Source organism: Idiotropiscis lumnitzeri, chromosome 11, assembly GCF_059441095.1.
Source record: "Idiotropiscis lumnitzeri isolate Australia: NSW breed Sydney's pygmy pipehorse chromosome 11, RoL_Ilum_1.0, whole genome shotgun sequence".
Lineage (NCBI taxonomy): Eukaryota > Metazoa > Chordata > Actinopteri > Syngnathiformes > Syngnathidae > Idiotropiscis > Idiotropiscis lumnitzeri.
This window is the reverse complement of record NC_142401.1, coordinates 7,848,384-7,867,929: the sequence shown is the minus strand read 5'-3', so window position 1 is coordinate 7,867,929 and position 19,546 is coordinate 7,848,384. Positions and strand designations below refer to the sequence as shown.

The following is a 19,546-nucleotide window of genomic DNA, read 5'->3' as shown; positions in this document are numbered from 1 at the left end:
AGCATTTGTATTTATTTTTTATTTTAGGTTCGATTGTTTGATAGTTTGATTGTATACCGCTTCTGCAATTTTTTCTCTTATATTTGTTTTTTTGTATTGATGGTCTTATTTATTATTCTATACTACACATACAGCTGCATTTGCAACATTTACTATTCGTGCTATCACGTGGTGTCGTTAGATTTTCTGTGTAGACCCTGGTGTGCACGAGGGTAACCTGCGAGTTGTATGTGTCATATTATATATATTGTGTCCTAAATGAAACTCAAAGTTTGTCATCAAATTTGTTGAGGACCGCTCATCACTGCTAAGAAATGTGTATCCATAAGGAGATTGAATATGAAACTCAAATGACTAAGAGACAGATTAGTGTCAGGAAGAGCATTTTTTTTACACTGGACTTCCTTTACTGATGTTATCATGCTGAACATGCAATCTTTCATAGGTGTCATAACGTGGCCAGATCCAGCCCAACAACTCGCTAAAGCATATCATGTTTGTTTATTTCATGTTGCTTGCTAAATTGAAAATTGTCTTCCAATTTAGAGCTTGTCTCGGTTGCTTTGGTATATTTGTCAGATCAGAATTGAATTTCTGGAAACTACTCACATCATTGTGTCGCTTGCATGCATAAAATAAAGCAGTTCATTTTTCGGATCAAGTTGCAAATAATCAATTCTCAATTGGATACTTTTGGTCTTCCTGGTCAATAGGTGGCGGTAGCACTCACATGTGTTGCCGTACTCAGGAAAGGTCCGACAAAAAAGAAGCCGAACGAGAAGCAAGAAGGAAGTTAAAAAATGAACAGGAGAAGAAGAAGGTAACCATAAAAACAACACTACGGGCACCTGGCAGCCTGTTCACAAACAAGGTTACACACTTATCCGAAAGGTATAAATAATACTGAGGGTATTTTGAATGCACATGAAAATTAGATGTTTGTCTTGCCGGTGTCCAAATGATGTTCGAACTGCTTGGTCTATTCCCGCAGGAAGGGGAAACAGAGGTTTATCAGCTAACTGTTACCACTCGTCGCTAGCGAGTACTTAGCTCAATGTTGACATGTTTTCTACTTTAAAGACAATGTAGGGTTCTGTTTCTGTTTTATCGCCGCATTTTCTCAGCATTTCGCGTAAAGGCTGACAGGCACGGGGAACTAAATTTAACTCATTTAAATCGCCTGCACGCCTGCCTTTTTTGGTAGGGTGTTTCCCAAGGCTAACAATCAGGGCGTCTGCTAACATTAGCCGCCTTTAATGCCACCTGGCTGATAAAAACACGAAGTGGCTTTTTTTTCTTCCTTTCTATCGGTAAAGCTAGCAACACAATCGCACACACGATTCCATTTTATATCGGCTAAGCTGTTGGTTACGTTTATTTAGCAACAAGCACTTCTTTAAAATTTTGTTAATGTGAAAAGTTTATATATATATATATATTATATTATATCTTTCACCACAACAACTAACTAGTTCATGTGGCTTCATTTTTGTTTACATAGGTCGACTGTGGGTAGTGGGGCCGTCACATACAAATATTTGTACACAAAGTGCAAATTCAATGCGAAAATAAAGTACTTTGAGATTGAATTAAATGGTAGCGGTATTGACATCGTTCAGATTTTTCGCAATGTCATCGTCAATGATCTGCAGTAGTTGACTATAAAACGTGTCTGAAGTTCAAGCCAATTTGCAAGGACTGCCCCAAAAAAATCTTTAGATACTGATTAACATTCTCTGGTGAAAGCTGGTTTAGATATATTTAATAAAATTTTTATGAGGGGGGGCGAAAGTTTATGCATTATAATGCAGGACAGTTTACATCACCACAAATGTTGCAGACGGTTTCTTTTATAAGGTAAAGGTATTAGATATAGCTCTTGTATGGAACCTCATATCTGCAGAGTGTTTATGTCATTCTGCTCCAGGCTTGTACTAAACCCAAAAAATGGCACATCATTTAAGAACATTTTGTGGTTGTTAGTTGTTGTAACAGTGCTGTTTCACATTTTTGGTTATAATTTTCAACCTGTATGCAAGTCTATATCCTTTTTGGCAAATGAGGGAAGTAGTTGTTTCAACTCATGTGAAGCACTTGGTCTTGTATTTTATGTACGAAAAGTGCTATACAGCTTGGTCCCTTGATTGATAATTAAGAGCCTTTCCAACTGTATAAGGTGTATTGTCGAGAAGCACTGTTACGACACGGAAATTTCATGAACCAAACCCAAATGTTCACTACTACTTGTGTTTTGTTTTAGATATTTCCCTGCTGCATGATGACAAATCTTTAAAAGCCGGAATCAGCTGCTGATATGGTACCTAAGAAGCCCCCAGTCTCACATTGGAGTGAGGGTCTGGGGAGAATATTGCGACAGATTATGGCTTTAGGGAATCAACTTCCACAAGGGTCTATTTTCACTGTCCCAAAATAAGAGATTGGAAGATGGAGAGAGTAGCATCTGAGAGAGAGATGGATGCCCTTCCAGATTCTGATGAGGAGCTCACTGATGGTGACTCTATTTCCGTAAATGAGTCGAGAGAGTGGGAGACGAGAGTGGCGGAAGATGACTGTGCATACACATCTAATGCTCAAGACACCCCAAACCCAGCCACACCGCATGACTCTGGAATCGGTGACGTGGAGTGCTGCGGCTCCACTGAGGGCAGAGACGAAGCTGAGGATGTTTCTGACGGGATGGAACACGAAAGCGCTGATGAGCACGTGAGTTCTCGGGTCATAAATCAAGAGGAGGATGAATCCGCGAAGGAGCATCACATGAACGGCGAATCGGCTTGGAGGAGCTTCGGATCGGGAAGGAAGTGCAAACTGAGAAGTGGATCAGAGCAGAGCACTCAAAGCGCTTTCACGCCGCCCTCCTTGCAGAAAGGCGGTTTTGTGCCGAGCGGCGGCAGGCACAAGCAGGCCCGTAGACGCAACCATCATCACCAGTTGAATCGTGGCCGCAGGCGCTCGGGCAAACAACTTGTCTTTGCTTTGAAAGAAATGCTGTCAGAGTCTGTCAGCATCTGGTGCATCTCTTGTGTCCACATGCTGATTGAGATTATCGTCACCTTAACTCACAATTGCGGCGTTGGTGTGGAGACCGGAGGGTTGAAACTTTACCGGCTGGGGCAGCAGCTCATTGAAAAGATCACGGACATACCGGGAATGAAGGCGGATGCTAGTCGGATTTTAAAATGGACGAAATGCGCAGGCACGGATGTGGCGGATAAAGTTATTCGCTCACTCAAGTGGACTAAACAAGCTGCCTTATCGACTCTGAGACTTTTTTATGGATTGGGCGTGATCGGGTCCCAGCGGGTGAAAAGTGTTTTGGTCCGGCTTGGTGGCGAAAGGGGAAAACGGTACTGGACAGCTTTCCAGGATTCCCCTTTTTGGAAGAGGGTGCTGCTTTTTGTGGAAAGAGTCAAAAAGTGCTTCAGGAGGGATAGCCAAATGCACACGTCTGGCTTGGAGTCACCGGGGCGAGCCGGGAGAGGCCCGCCAGGCCAGGAGCTGGAAAGACTGCTGGCCCTGGCGGACGTCCCGGAAGAAGAGCTTGATCCCTTCACGGTGCTCGGCGTGGAGGTCCACGCGACTGAGGCCGAGCTGAAGAAGGCCTACAGACAGCTGGCTGTCCAGGTACGCAAGATGGAAAAAATATGATTCAAATGTTTCTATTGATTGCCTTAGATGAGTGGATGACTAATGAATTTGTCTCTTTACACACAAAAGCCTTTTTTTCCACAATCCGTCTCTTTTAGGTCCATCCAGACAAGAATAAACACCCACGAGCTGGTGAGGCGTTCAAAGTACTGCGTGCTGCCTGGGATATTGTCAGTAACACAGAAACGCGAAGAGAATATGAATTGTGAGTCCTAGTAACATGACAAAATACCGTGCAATGAAATCTCTTAAAACAATCAATTCAAGGATGCCGGAAGACACTTCTTCTTTTTGCAACATCCAATCCAAATACACAACAAAAAAAGAAGCACAAAAAAAAAAAAAAACAATGGCTGACCTCTTGCTCTAGTGTGCTCCCCCGTTGTCTCCGCAACATAATAAGAATGTAAATAATAATCTCGTAGGTTTTCATCGCGCCTTTCAAGTGCCTCAAGGACACTAGACAACTCACGAGGTACTTCAAATGTCGAGTATGTTAGGAGGGCCATGCTAGCGGAGGAGTCGCTAGCGTTGGCAACCGGCTTATAGATGGCTGGCTTGACAGCGAACAGAAGCGTTACGCAAAATTCCAGTAGACCTCTGACAGACGCGAGGCTACTTGGTGAGATGATGGCAACGCACGGTAATAAACTTCTCAAGGTGATGCAGGGAAAGAGTCAGATCGCTATCGGCTGTGGTGGAGGTTAGCAGCTGATCAGCTGTTTGTGTCTAGCTGCTGAAAGCGCAGCAAGTATCCGACTAAAGATAAAGAATATTTAGACTGTTTTCCTGCTGCTGGATCTGGGGCATTAGTCACGGTGGAGGGAATTATGAACAGTTCCAAATAGCAGCTCCCGAAAGCAGAAAACCTTCAGGCTTGTACTAGAAAGTTCATTTCTAAACAGAGCCGCAGTTTGGGGCTTAATTTATCAATGCCCTTATTTAAAAAAAAAAAAAAAAAAAAAAACAACAACAACATGTATTTTAAATGAGTATCTACGAGGCAAAAAAGTCATAAAATGACCACTTCCGGCGCATGAAAAAAATTCAGGGTAAAGGTGTCAAAATTCTTTAATCTACTGTATCTTTTGCATAATTGCGTAATCGTTTAGAGCTCAGAGATCTAATATTCCATCGACAGCCCCAGTTGACGATGTTAGCAGGGTTTTAGTGGCGTGACAAATTGTTCAACTTTTGAATTAATTGTCCCCTAGGCCTGAGGTTCCTTACCTTATTCATCTTGAGACGCAAATTTTCCTGTGGAAAGTGGCCCATGGCCCATTCATATGTGGGGATTTGTATCGACTTTTATTCGGTTTGTGTTTGATAATTACATCGAATCCACTTAGTTGAAAAATCTGAAGCGATATCAAATAACATTAAGGTATATAAAGTGATCATCAAAAAGACATTTATTAATGTGTATAATTAATAATTAGATTTGAACTCCGATGGAACATGTTGGTAAGGTTTGTCATAACCTTTGATTTATATTTTTCTTTGTAAATATTTATTATCCATGACTTTCATTGTTGTTGTTTTTTTTCCAATTTAGTGCAGACAAGTAAAACTAACATAGGTGCCGTATTGCCACCTAGTGACAGGAAACTATATTGTAACTGAGCATTTCATGAACAATTGGAAAGGAATTGAAATCATAGGCTGTCCTGCGGCACAAAACCGAAACCTAGAATTATTTCTCTGAGCCTTGGATGTCCATAAAAATTACTTTTATCATTAGCACATCCCCCAGTAATCTGCTCTCTCCTCATCACAGGAAGCGCATGGCGGCGACCGAGCTCTCCAAGTCCATGAACGAGTTTCTCACGAAACTACAGGACGACCTGAAGGAAGCCATGAACACCATGATGTGTACCAAATGTGAAGGCAAGCACAAGTATGTATTCACGCACGGCATCGTAGTGCGGGCGAGCGTGTAGAGGAAAATGACAACAATACCGTGTCGCCGCAGGCGCTTTGAGATGGATCGGGAACCCGCCGAGGCCCGCTTCTGTGCTGAATGCAGTCGTCGGCACAGCGCCGAAGAGGGCGACCTGTGGGCTGAGTCTAGCATGTTGGGCTTACGTATCACGTACTTTGCCTGCATGGACGGCAAAGTCTATGATATTACAGGTGACGTCTCTTCAGTCATGAGCAATAAAAACGATTGTGGACAGGATGTAAAGATGTTATGTTTTTTGTCATGTTTCAGAGTGGGCGGGTTGCCAGAGGATAGTCATTTCTCCAGACACACACCGCGTGCCCTATCACATCTCCTTTGGGTCCAAAAACAACAGCAGTGCCGCCAGAAATAGGTGACATGCTTCACATGTGCAAGACGTCCACCATCTACTTTCTCTTATTTCATTATTTCTGTTATGTCTTCTAAATTTCATTCCACATTCCACTATTTTTTGCAATCTCATTGAGTCCTGAACAATTCATCAAACTCAAATTGGCATATAAATTCGAAATTACAAAGGCTGCAATTTTGAAGATTTTAAAATAAAAGGGGGGGGGAGCAACGATCTGGGAAAATAGACATCAGGCGCTGCCTCCTTCCCATGTTTTGGTCAGCAGCTGGTCTCCTCCTGTTGAAACATTTCACATTGGATGCGTCTGTATTGACACACTTCTCCCCCCCCCCTTCTTCCTTGAAGGCCACACTCAGAGCACGGTCCCGGTCCGGCCAACCCGGCAGATTTGCAGGACTTCTTCAACCGCATCTTCAAGGGAGCAGCCCCCAGTGACATGCCAGCCAACGGGGGCTTCTTTCCCTCAGGTCCATCTCACCACCCCTCGCCCGGTGCCGGAGCTCCCCCGTTCTCGCCTCCCCCGGGCCCGACGAGCTTCTTTATGCCGGGGGCCCAGCGTCCCGAGCCCGGCGAGCCGTGGGCCGAAGGTGGCAAACCTCCGCCCCGCCGGAAGAAGAAAGTCCGTAAACCCTTCCAGAGGTGAAGTCTGCTGAGACGGGGACAGCTAATAAAACAACCCAGGGACACATTCAGTCGAGGCCGCTTTGGGTCTTGCTGACATCGAAGCTCGAGAAGGTTCACGTTGCTTGGGAAGGCTGTGGTCCCACGAGACCTGAAGATGACCTCCAGGCTCCATTTAACATGTTGGAAGGTTAAAGAGGTGCCAATGGTTGTTCGTTAGCTCTCATTTGACCTTCGTTTGTTTTCATCTTCACACTGACTGCAGCCTCGCTATTTTTCTGCAACCTTTCCAACCAACTCCCACAATGCATCATTCATTCACCTGCTGTGCCACTTGCAGTCACTCACTTCTTTTGGAAAGGAAATCTTCGCGAGCTATCATGTCACCAGGCATGGCTCACCGTCATCAACTGATCAATATGACCATAATCACACCTTGTCAGCATCGCTGCATCGGTGTTACATCACGTGATTGCAGTGAGCATCTACACTATCTTGGCAGTTACAGTTACACACTCAAAAAAAATGTACTGGAAGTTCAGAACGTCATACGTCACAAATGTGTATTTAAAGCCAACGGCGGCCATCTTATGTTGCCACTCTTCCAAGTTTGCCTAACTTAAATACATTGATTTCTCTGTGACGGTTTCACATTATTTTCTGTCGCAATGTCGACAAAGCCACCGTGTAATACATACGGTTGTACGTCTGAGAGAAGCGCTTACATGCACATTTTATTGGTAAGAATGATAGGCTAGCTCTCAGTGCTACTCCAAAAGCCCATTGGGACAAAATTTAGCTGCAAAATGTAAATCTAATCCCTGTCAGTCACAATTCACAATGTGTGAATATATACTTTGGTCGATGCAAACGGTGGAAATTGTTCTTTATTACGCCATACAAGGATACTTGGGTAAAACGCGCTTTCAGCTAAAAAATATAAGTTCTCAATGGCAGCGTAAAATGGCTGCCCTCTGGCTTAAGGGTTCTATTGATCGTCCATTCTTATATGCATCCATGGCATAGAGTCCATAGTGGTTCCAAAAATTCTCAAATTTGAACGTGACAGGCCTAATGATTGCTATTTATTGCCCTCTGTTGTTCATGACTGAAATTTGATATAATGCATCAAATCACTGCTTCCTCCCCACCAGTTAAAAAAAAGAACTACTACACAATCTAAATTTGTGCATTTCCTTAAGTAGTTGATGTTGGCTGGTAATTAAAGTTTATTAAAATGGTCACTTCCAAAACTACAACCAAGGGGCAAAATTTCTTTTACTCAAATTTTGTCTGCATTTAACTACATGAAGGGTTCATTCTACTTTCTGCTGCTTGCATTCATAATTCACTTCAAATAACTTCAGGAAAACTTAACTGTTTACACCTACTGTGTAAAGATTGCCAGAGTAAGCAGAATTTGGCATCTTTTTTTTTTTTTGGTAGAGAATCAGTTATGCCGTTTGTGTGCAGCTGCACACAAGCGTGAAGTTTGCTGCATTTTGATGGCGCTGTGGGTTGGAGTGGTTGCCTGTTTTGGTTGATTTTTTTTTTCCGAATAAGAATTATAGTGTGTTGACGAAAGACGCTGCCATGTTCCTCTCCGTGTGTCAAATCGCTCATCTTTTATGCACTTGTGGTGTCCGATCAGACGAGACATGCCAGAACCGCAAAGGCTTGTAATGCTTGAAATGAGATTGCTCCTCATCAGTGGCACTCGAAGAACTCAAACAACAGATTTATATTTTGCTCGTAAGGTAGCACAATTTTAAGTTTTGGCTTTGTTTGATTTTATTTTATTTTTTTCCAATGATGTGCAATTTGTGGTCTGCCGTCCTTGTTTAGCCTTTTGGTTATCTAATTGCCATGGACATTAAGAGTGAAAATTTGTATTTGTTGGCTTCCCACACATTCACCTCAGCACGAAAATGTAGAGTGATGGACAAATGTGTGCTGCTGGGACGTTCAAGAAGACAACGGCAGATTCAACAATGTTCTCTTTTGTTTTAATGTTTTTAACAGAATATGCAGAAATATTGTACAAATTTTATCTGACAATCATCAGGGGCTTTTGTTCCCTTGGCTGGCAGACCATTTTAAAATATCACTCTTGGGTAAGTTTGCCCTGCTTTCTCTGGTTTTCAAAGTAAAGATACTTTCCTAAATGCAACACGTTTGCCCTCGTTTGTATGCACGTACGCACACGCTGTTGAAAATGCACATAAGAACATAAAGTGACAAACATATTCTGAAGATCTGACATTACTACAGTTGGCCTCACTTTTTTTTTCATTTCGACGACTTAAATGAAGGAGGATGGCTTATGTGATTGGATGATCTCCTTACAAGGAGATGTTTGAGAGGTGTGCATGACTGCACACCGCTCCATCCACTTGACGTATTTATAGCATGTGACAGGTCAGCTCAACAATGAAATGATACTTTCCATATTTAAAAGGTCGGACTCCTGCTCTCCTTGAGGCCACATCACCTTTCCACTCCTCGCATTAAAAACTTGCACAAGTGATTATTCACTTGAATCCTCAAAGCTTTAACTCATTTGGCCCATATATCATATATAGATACTCTTATACGTATTTGGTTAAAAATAAAGTGTTAAGTTGTTTACATTTAAAATAACATCAGACCTTTATCTAAAATAAAACTGAGTGTGATATAGGCAACAATTAAACTACAGCTTTTCTCTCAGAGCCCCCAAGATACTGCTTAAGTGGGACCAGTCTCCATATGCCACAAGGCCTCCGTAGTTGGCCCAACGGTCAGCACCTTTCCCCTCAGGGCACGGCTGGTGATAGGTCAGTTCTACCTTGGCCTCAGAATCGCACTTTAAACTCTTCGTCAGGTCTACCACGCCCCCCCCGAGGGCTCGAAGCAGCGCGTGAGGCGCACAGGAGTCCCACTTAAAGGTGCTTCCTTCCGAGAGGACGTAGGCATCGGCCAAACCCTGAATGACGCACAGGATTTTGTAGCCGGCTCCCGACGCGTACATCAGTTTTTCTGGACCGCACAGGGAGGCCAGACTGTCCTTCACCACCTGCTTCTCGCTGGAGCTAAGCACCACTGACAGCGGCCGGTGTTCTTTGGGTCCGGTTTTGAGCTGTGACACTGAGCACTTGTTGATGTCGCCACAGGAAACGCCCCAGAAGAGCTTCCCCCGCCATCTAGAAACAAATGATTCGGTCGGAACATTATTCAGAGACAAATACAAACAATGTGGCATGTAGCAGCAAACGATCAGAGGTGGGCAAACTTTTTGATTGGTGGGCCACAATGGGTTCTAAAATTTGACAGAGGGGCCGGACCAGGAGCAGATGGATGGAGTGTTTTGGTAACCTCACCTCATCGGCGAAAAAAAATACATTAAATTTTGAATGAAAGTGAACAAAAGCATGACAACAAAATATATGTCTCTGACACACCACAGAATTTAGAAAGTAAAACAGTAACAAGCTTAATTCATTTAATTTTTTTCAAATTCGGCGGGCCGGATTAAAACGCTTAATGGGCCGCATGTGGCCTCCGGGGCCGTAGTTTGCCCACGCCTGCTCTAGATTAAAATTTGGTTAAGAATTGAACACTCAGTACTCACGTCCATAATGTGGTTTTACGTAGTAATAATAATCGTGCAGCTCACCTTGCGCCTGTAGTTTCTTTGTGGTTGAACGGCTGGTTGATAACACCCATAACAGGCTCGCCTGTGCTGCGGAGGTAAACCCCGATGAGGACCAGAGCACAATGCAGACCTGACGGTGACAGGTGGCCCTCCTCCAGCACCTCCTCGCGGCCTTCGATATACTGGCTGGTGGCATCTGAATCAACGGAACCACAAACACGTCAAGCCCCGTTGACGTTATGCTCGGCTGCAGCGTTGACGACCAGGCGCTCACCGATGGGGTCGATCCAGATGCCGAGCTCGGAAGGGCTGAGCGGTAACGTTAGTCCGTCCGTGTTGGCGTCGACGGTGGCCGGGTCTTGGTGGATTGCTCGTGACAGTAGCGCCGCCGCCGTCAGGTCGCCGTCCAGCACCGTGGCGAGAAGTGCAGCGGTCTCCTCCTCGGTGCCGCGCACGGTCACCGTCACACTCTCACCTGCGAGGCAGACAATGCGAGGCTTCAGTCGTTGGATACAAGAACACGCAAGTCTGTGCTTTCATGTGTTCGCATTAATATCCTATTTAAGGAGAATTTGGCTTAAATGAAGACGGCGTAAATAAAGATCTCCAATGATCTCCAAGGATTTTACGTTTTGATCTGGGTTGATGTAATGAAGTGTGCTCATACTCTTAGATTTACAAAATGCTGAAATACTCTCAAAACTACTAAGATACTTCCTTGAATTTAGCTAAATACTCTTAGTCAATAGAAGTTATGTAAATACTTCAATTCTTCTTTAAAGTTACCTAAATACTCTTTCATATGAATACAGGAAAAATAAATAGTATTTAAATGATTCAAAATGTAATGAACATAAAAATTAAATACAAAATTGTGCCTGAACAAATTTTTGAAAACAAACAATTTTAAGTGAATAATTGCTAATATATTCAACCACTAGCAGAGTTTGTAGATTTGTAGATTTAATTTGGTGATTTCTGCGCGTACCACTCATGGTACTTGCACCATCCTGCGCTAAATAATTACCAAGTCCATTTTCAAACTTGTTGGATTCCTCTCCGTGAATGAATCCGACCATCTCAGGGAACTGAACGCAAAGACAAAAAGCACATTAATGGCAGGAAAAAAAAAACATTAAAAAAAAAAAAAAAATCACTTTTTAGCATTCTTGAGTCAAGGTCACCTCCATACCTGTGCGCCAACATCATGTCGGATCACTTCCTGGATCACAACATCTGCCAGCGTCTTGAAGTCCTGCACAAACTTCTTGTTCTTGTCATCCCCGGTCTTTTCTTGGACCAGGAGTTGGAAGAGGGGCGCCTCCTGCCTGCAGACGCGAGCCACATTGGCGGCTTTTTCCGACACCCGCAGCAGCAGCCACAGCAGCTCGGCCATGTCTGGACCTCACTGAGGAGATTTGAGTCAAAACAGAGCCGGAAAGTGTGACGTGTGGCTTGTATATGTTGTGCTAATTATAGCTTCAAATGAGCACAGGGGATGTGCAGGGGAGGGGAGGTGTGGTGGAAGGATGTGGGTCATTTCATCACTAAATTTGCCACTAAGGCAATGTTTCCCAGCCGAGGCACGCTTTAGAAAAATCTCAGGGCAGTAACAAATGATTTTCCTTGCAGTGAGGGTTCATTTATCCATTTCATCATTTATATGTATTTAACTTGTTTTAAGTTAAAAACACAATTATTCTCTATGAAATGTATTTTTCATTCATATTTTTGGGTGTCTGGAATGGATGATTAGATTTACATTTAGTTTTAGTCGGATTCATCACAACACCTGAGGCTTCACTGTACATTATTGGAATTGTTTGGTGACCGAGTGACACAATGGAAGGTTAGAACGTCCGCCTCAAAGTTCAGATGTGCAGGGTTCGATTCTGGCTACGGGCCCCTGTGAGAAGTCTGAATGTTCTCCACATGCCTACGTGGGTTTTCTCCGGGTACTAAGGTTTCCTCCCACATTCCAAAAACATGCATGGTAGGTTGATTGGTCGCTCTAAATTGTCCCTAGGTGTGATTGTGAGCGGGGAAGGTGGTTTGTCTTTGCGTGCCCCGCGATTGGCTGGCAACCAGTTCAGGGTGTACTGCCGGGAGACATTGATGATAGGCTCCAACATGCCCTCCACCCTTGTGAGGAAAAGCGGCTTAGATGATGGATGGATAGATGTTTAGTGCCTCAGTGTCAGGAATCATTGTTTTGAAGGACAGTGCTCAAACATTTCTTCGAAGGTCAACATCAACCACTTTCAAGGTCAAATTTACTTTACAATACACATTCGTACAATTATACGCAACATATCACGATAATTTCTTTAATTTAGAGAGCATTGTGGAACTGCTTTATAGCTGCAGCGTTGAATAAATGGAAAACGAATGATTGTTACCAAACATGTCACCTGTTTTTTGCTTATACTGTTAGAACTTCGAACATATTGTTGATGACACTTTGAATAATTTTACAACACTATGTAATAAATTGCGTTTTGTTTTCTAGAAATAGAAAAAAAAGCAACAGAAGTTATTTAGGTCTTCTGACTTTACCGCAGCGTTATGGTGGATGATGTGAGGTAATTGCACAACATTAAGAAGTCTCAGGGCGGCTAGAGTGTACGTTAGCATGTTTTCCGTTCACACAGCCCCAGCAAAGGAACGTAAACGCTTACCAGGAACACGTCTCGTCTTGTCCTGCTCTGTCAAAGAATATTTTTTCCCGTCCGACGAGTACCAATTTGAAGTGATTTTTACGTTCGCATTAGTGATCCGCGGATTTTTTCTTTTTCGTGCAGTGTTCCAGTTTCTTGACGTCAGAGGTAGACGGACGATGGTGCGTTCAAGTCCTGGCAACCAGGAAGTACGTGAAGGGAGGCGCGCACAAGGAAAACAGGAAGCGGAGGCGCGCGATGAGTTCAATTACAAATCAGATTTTCCAGTATCCTTCGATTTGAAACATCACTACAGCAGTTTCAGGTACGTCTTAATATCTAATAAAAGTGTGTTTCAACGATGAAATCCTGTACATTTTCTTTTCAGCAAAGTACCCCTTACACAGCGTAAAGCATTTTAGGACAAAAACAACAATAACAACAAAAGACTCCGTTTCTAGTGGTTATATTCTTGACAGGATGAATACTGTAAATCCACAGACTAAAGTCATTGGTTCTAATGAAAATTAATAGAGACAAAGTCAAAGTTCTCCTCAAGTTAAAAAGCTTAACTTGGTTAAATTTTCACATATTTCTTACATGAGTATATTTCAAATCCAAACTACAAAATGTCCCCCTTCGTAACCCTCTTTTTCTGTGCCCTCTTTAGCCTCTGCAAAGTTTACAAGATGACTTGAAGTTAAAAAAAAGTATAAAAAGTTTTCTTTCAGTATTTAAATCACAAGGAGTGGCACACTTATCTATTTGAAATGTTTATAAGACATACGATATTGCTAAACTCATTGGAGTTGGTGTATATGCTTATTTTGACAACTTCCGCAACTTGATGAAGAGCGTGCATCCGAACGCTTTCACAAATGTTTTTGTCCTTTTTTTTCACCATGCAGTTGTTACCATTTATTTCTATATTTGAAACCACAAATGCATGGTTATCTGCACTTTTGATACCATTAATGGACTCCAGTCTAGTTTATCACCCTTGTTGCCATGGTTACTTCTGCATGTCATGAACTATTCACTGCATCTCATGCGAAAGCATTTGTTTTTGTCCACAGTATAAGTTGTGAATGAGCCTTTCTAAAGTGAACACTCACATGAAATCCTCACCAAGCAGCTGTGACCACTTGCATTAACAAGAGCTGCCGCAAATATTCCGCCTTATACAATTTATAATGATCATTTTGACTGATATGTTTATTATTGTGGTTATAGTTTTAAGTTGTGTAGAACTGCAGAGCAGCACATTAATAATGAGAGATGTGTGTACTACCGGTAAGTTAGTTCGCTATATAATTAAATGAGAGTCACGATTAAAAGGTGTGTAATCAGAATCTATGTAAAGCAACATTTGTAATTAAAGCTGTGATACCTAAACCTGTGAAAATACCTGAAAAGTCACCATAAATATTCGAAAAGCTATATATAGCAGTCAAAACATAAAACTTTATCAACTTTGCTTTTATGATATCAAATGTTATTAAGTCAAGGTCACGCCCTCAGATTTTTGTTGAAAAACTTCAAGATTTCCTTCCAAGCATCTTCCTGTGCAGCAGCATGGGGTGCGGTGTGACCCCCCCACAGAGAGAGCACTGCAGGAGAAACACAGCAGGGCAACGGTGAGATATTTTTGACATTTCGCATAAGGACACTTGAGGTACTGCATTGTAATCAAGCGTCTGATTCTTGTTGCACGTAGTTGAAAAAGAATCGTGGTCAACCAAATACTCATTTGGAGAGCTCACTTTTTTCTGGTTTGACTCTCCACAAAGACATTCTTGCGTTTGGTGTGTAAGGCGGTTCAATCAAGTGGCCAGCGCCGGGATATGACAAACAGGTATACAGGTGGGATTTACCCGCTTTTTTTAGGACATCTTCAATCTGAAAAGCACAAGCTGCGTTAACATTAAATGTGCAGCGAAATCTACGGAGAAGAGGTCAACTCAAATATATGTACCAGGTTTGCATTCTCGGTACTTGGAGAATTTTGGTCATCTTCACCCAAAATGTACATCACTGGACAAGCGAGGTTCTCTATCTGCAAGGATGACACACATTTCATGTTTGTTTTAGGTTTTTTTTTTCTATTTTTTTTTTTTTTTAATTATCAATATGGTCTTCACATCACCTTCACTTGGGTCCCCGGGGAGTAGTTTGGGGGGGAAGACAGGTCCTTAAAGCTGAGATAGCCTGCCTCATCCCGTGGCCAAAATCTCTGGTCACTAAAAAGAATGATTTAAAAGAAAACATCCGCTTCCCAACCCCAAATCAGCAACTATGATCTGATTTTTTTTTTTTTAATATTTACCTTTCAGATGCTTTCGGCTTGCAAAATATTTCTGTGAGCTTCGTATTGCTTCCCGCTGGGCCATTTATACAAACCAAACAGGATGGCTGGAGAATAGAGTGAATTTTTCGGAAAATTAGATAGACACCAAAGAATTTTAATCCATGTTAATGATTGACTTTGCAAGTTCAAGAAGCAAACACTTTCAAATACGTTACACAACCGTACCACGTACGTTTACATCACCGCGTGTGGCCATTCGGAGGCCTAAGTAGACTCCATAGGAGAGACCGATGATGCCGATTCGATCACCACAGATTTGAGGATGATCCTGCAGGATATTAATTGCTTTCTGAACAAAAGGGAGGGAAAAAAAACAAAGAAAGTTATTAGACAGCTTTGGTCATTTTATGATTGAAGTTTAGTGAACTTGAGGCATCGTGTTGGATTGTTACCGGTGAGCGTGCACAGGACGCAAGATCATGAGTTTGACTTAATTGGCCTAAAAATGATTTATTTACCACAAATAATCTCTCGGTGATTGGTGGTCCTTCTTTCTTACTAAATGCATTTGAAGAAAACATAAAAAGGAATCTCCACTTATAGCTCAATATAAAGTGATGCAATATATTATAAAAAAAAAATGTTCTTACTAAAAATTCTTAAAGGTAACATACCCGTAGTTGTGGAATTAAATAAATACGCTTGCCACGATTTAATTTTTTTTCACTGACTTGTGATTTCAAACAATATCTTGCTAACATGAGAACCAAATGAAGACGGAATTATAAATTCATAATAAAATGCGCAGATTTCTGGTTGCAGTCCGATTAATGTGATTTATGATGAAAACTGGTTTGACACCTCAACCTGTCACCTAACATAAAGCGACATCATACCTTCATATATGCATCCGCGCTGTGAATATCTAGTTGGACTGTCAGATCTTTGTGCTCCATGTAGGCGATGGTGAAGCTGGCAAAGCCCCTGGATGCAATCAGAGATGCGCGGTACTCCACAAGTCCTCCACCCATGCCCCACAAGTCCAGCACCACAGGAAACCTGCCTGGGCCTGTTGAGAAAAGGCAACAATATCAGACAAAAGACATTGAAAAGAGTCAAATTTGTGATCACATTTGTGCTCACCCGCCGGTAAGAATAACGTTCCCACAACTCCATTTTGGCGAACGTCTATTCTTTGAACACCTGGTGCCAGGTACCAGCGCTCAGTGGTTGCGCCAGCCAGCTCAGCGCTCTCTCTCTCTCTGGGAGATATGTGACCATCCAGCAAGGAAATGTCCACTATGAATGGAATCGTGACATTCTTCTTCCGCAACCTTCGTAAAAAAAAACAAAAAAACAAGACGCTAAGAACACAATACAAGCGCACTTCAAATGAGATATGTGTTTTTGTGCACCTGCCTTAAACCGTCCCTTTCCCCAGGAGCTGGATGCAGAGCCCAGAGGAGACCCATTGGCTCACATCCCAAATATGAACCACCCACGCAATGATCCCGAGCCACTGTTGAACGCACAAGGGAGAAGACGGTCAGAAGAAGCTTGACGGCAGATCATAAACAGCAACATGTGTCATGGGGAAATAATGTTTCAGGGTAAAATTGTCATTTTAGTCAATACAAATGCATCAGACAATTTTATTTTATTTTATTTATTTTTTTACAGTGTTTTATTGCTTTTTCACATATTATATATATGACAACAACAGCAACAAAAATAACAGAAAAAAAATGTTTTTTTTTTCAAAAACAACTGCATTCACAGGGTTGTGCTTTATGTAAGTCACTATGCATTTATTTAAAAATCTAAAGCTATACCAATCATCAGTTAAAAAAGAAATTGTACATAATCGCAATACATTGTCAATTAACAGGATGTGTTCGGCATGACTCACAGTTGACAGTGCCATCTGCACTGGTGTTATAGTGGCCAAAAGCCTCCCACAGGTCACCATCCTCGCTGCGCATTTGTGCACACAATGTAACGGGATGGTGCGGCGGCATAAAACCTGCCTTTATGCTGATTGGATCATCCACCAGGCCGCGGGCTGGAGACACTGTCAGCACAGGAGCTGGATTGTTACTGGTCTTCCATCGCATCGCTGGTGGAGACAAGTGTGTCATATTCAGAGAGTGTGTACCAAATGGTCCTATTTGGAGGAAATGCATGATTTTGAAAGGTTGGAATCAGATCAAATGGTCATGACATATGGAGTCCCTCAAAGGTCACTGCTTTGACTCCTTTTGTTCAACCTGTACATGTTGATTCCTGTGGCTATGCAGATGACACACGGTTAGTCATATCTCATAAAAATATCCCCAAATAGCTACGGTTCAAAAAAGGCGTGTCATAATTTAAAACGAATAGTAGACTTGAGTTTTCTAATAGTATTCTGACTGGATTCCCTCAAAGAGTTCATTCAGAACGCTGCAGCTTGGGTTTTGACCAGAACAAAGAGATCAGAACATGTTACAGTTTTAAAGGCTATACACTGGCTACCAATCAGGTGTAGCATCAACTTTGCGTTTCTGCTGTGATGCAGAAAATGTTCAGTTTTTGTTGGGTAAAATGCTGTATGAGCCAATTACCTCATTCAGTGCCATTGACGGATGCAGACGTCAAAGATCTTTTGTTTTTGTTTTTACTCGCTTGGTAGTGAATGACTTAAGTATACACATGTGTTTGGCAAATGACTCTTCTGTTTTTTTTAATTATCGTATATGTACAGACAACATGCGTTACATAATCGTAATCAGATAAGAAGACATTGACCACTTGAAAAATATTTTGGCCACAAGCAATAAAGGAAACTTCTGTTTCAGGGGTTGTATTTAGGACTTTGTCTTAGAACTTTATGTATGTTTATTTGTTTTTTAGAGTAAGAGTTGATTTCACTTGTGATCGAACAAGAAGGCATTTAGAAGAAACTTTGGCATAAGGGTGCTCAACATGTTCCATTTAACATTGCTAAACATTCCAATCGGCAGCATGTGACACATGCTGTTGGAAGCAGTCCAAACACATGAATCAAGTACAACCTGAACTCAAACTCATCTAAAACGCGATACTTGGACTGTATCTCTCGCATTCATTCAACATTTGTACAGTACGCTATTTTTCTTACCTACAACACTATGCAACCAGCAAGGTTTCCTGAGTAGGCCAATACGTGGGGTCAGCTGCCTTCCTATGAGATGCTGGTATACTGCCACTCGCACGTGAGTCCCAATCATCATGCTAAGTCTGCCCTGGAAATGGACATCAGCGGCAAAACAAGAAACAATGCTAAGTTTTTTTGTAACTGCTTTCCATTGGCTGACTGAATGAATGATCATATCTGCCACCATTGTGAGGATAAGTGGCTTAGCTAATGGATAATGGACCCTGGAAATGATTGAAGGGTTAATGTGCTACGTGGCTGAAAATGAACCTTGACCCTTTGCTCAAAAAGGAATACTTGCTGAATATGTGAGCTTAAGCATTTGACACATTTTTCATACACACGCACACACACACACACACACACACACACCCCACACACGTACACACAAAAAAAAAAAAAATATATATATATATATATATATATATATTTTTTTTTTTTATCCCCCAAAAACTGAATAAGCGGGGTTAAACTGCCAATAAGAATTTCCCCTGACAATCGGTCCATTGTTCGTTTAACTACCATATGCTGTATGCTGGATTTCGTTTGTGTGCAAATCCAAAACCTAAATTGCATTGAATGCACAAAGTCTTACCTTGATAATATTGACCAAAGTTGATTTGGTCCAGATGTTTGGGAAGCTTTATCAGCAAAATTCAGCCAAGCTCCAGATAGGCGTGTGAAATCAAACTTGTCAGTAAGGCTATGCAGAACCTGCTTTAACTTGTCAAAATATTTAATAGTGGTGAAACCGGTATCCGATCTATCTTCCCTTAAAGGTTGTCTCATGTACACAAACACACTTAAAATTTTGAGCGACTTATAAACAAAGTGAATTCAACAGACGAATCACATACGACAAACCACAAAATTGCCAAATAAAGACAATTATTAAAAGTTATTCAAATTTACCTATTTCATAATATAATGGAAGCATGTCGGGATGGTATAATCTAGGCAAATTGCTGAATGGATTTGTTTTCTTCCCCTCAGGTCAAATCTATAAAATTTTGCACATGGATTTTGACGTTTACCTAATTGTAGCATCCATCTGATTAACATTACATACGTTACAATGTAATTACATTACAAAATCCTCCGGAAATACTCACGTAAGAAATAATTAACGTGGAAATCCATTGTGTCACGTGTTGTTTTATTCTGAAA

General features: G+C 41.8%; 3 protein-coding genes across 4 annotated transcripts; 1 reads left to right on the top strand and 2 right to left on the bottom strand.

The window, feature by feature from the left end:
* Nucleotides 1-685: 685 nt before the first annotated feature.
* On the top strand, nucleotides 686-8,775 carry dnajc14 (DnaJ (Hsp40) homolog, subfamily C, member 14). 2 transcript variants are annotated; one of them, XM_088309419.1, is made up of 7 exons: nucleotides 686-820; nucleotides 2,261-3,645; nucleotides 3,768-3,874; nucleotides 5,447-5,566; nucleotides 5,642-5,802; nucleotides 5,882-5,984; nucleotides 6,330-8,775. In XM_088309419.1, exons 2-7 carry the CDS (start codon nucleotides 2,446-2,448, stop codon nucleotides 6,625-6,627), a joined length of 1,989 nt encoding a protein of 662 aa, XP_088165545.1. In that variant the 5' UTR covers nucleotides 686-820; nucleotides 2,261-2,445; the 3' UTR covers nucleotides 6,628-8,775. The 2 variants fall into 2 exon arrangements, with proteins under 2 accessions (XP_088165545.1, XP_088165544.1); XM_088309418.1 differs by having other exon boundaries at nucleotides 779-891.
* Nucleotides 8,776-8,907: 132 nt separating this feature from the next.
* On the bottom strand, nucleotides 8,908-13,115 carry inpp1 (inositol polyphosphate-1-phosphatase). Its single transcript, XM_088309420.1, has 6 exons — nucleotides 12,918-13,115; nucleotides 11,432-11,647; nucleotides 11,267-11,327; nucleotides 10,514-10,714; nucleotides 10,261-10,435; nucleotides 8,908-9,787 (listed from the first exon to the last, which is right to left on the bottom strand). Exons 2-6 carry the CDS (start codon nucleotides 11,633-11,635, stop codon nucleotides 9,298-9,300), a joined length of 1,131 nt encoding a protein of 376 aa, XP_088165546.1. The 5' UTR covers nucleotides 11,636-11,647; nucleotides 12,918-13,115; the 3' UTR covers nucleotides 8,908-9,297.
* A 231-nt stretch (nucleotides 13,116-13,346) lies between these two features.
* On the bottom strand, nucleotides 13,347-19,517 carry LOC148327170 (peroxisomal succinyl-coenzyme A thioesterase-like). The gene is made up of 12 exons (XM_088308978.1): nucleotides 18,975-19,517; nucleotides 18,344-18,462; nucleotides 17,114-17,320; nucleotides 16,624-16,723; nucleotides 16,348-16,538; nucleotides 16,101-16,273; nucleotides 15,437-15,553; nucleotides 15,223-15,308; nucleotides 15,043-15,136; nucleotides 14,872-14,952; nucleotides 14,660-14,795; nucleotides 13,347-14,506 (listed from the first exon to the last, which is right to left on the bottom strand). Exons 1-12 carry the CDS (start codon nucleotides 19,166-19,168, stop codon nucleotides 14,406-14,408), a joined length of 1,599 nt encoding a protein of 532 aa, XP_088165104.1. The 5' UTR covers nucleotides 19,169-19,517; the 3' UTR covers nucleotides 13,347-14,405.
* Between the last annotated feature and the right edge of the window lie 29 nt (nucleotides 19,518-19,546).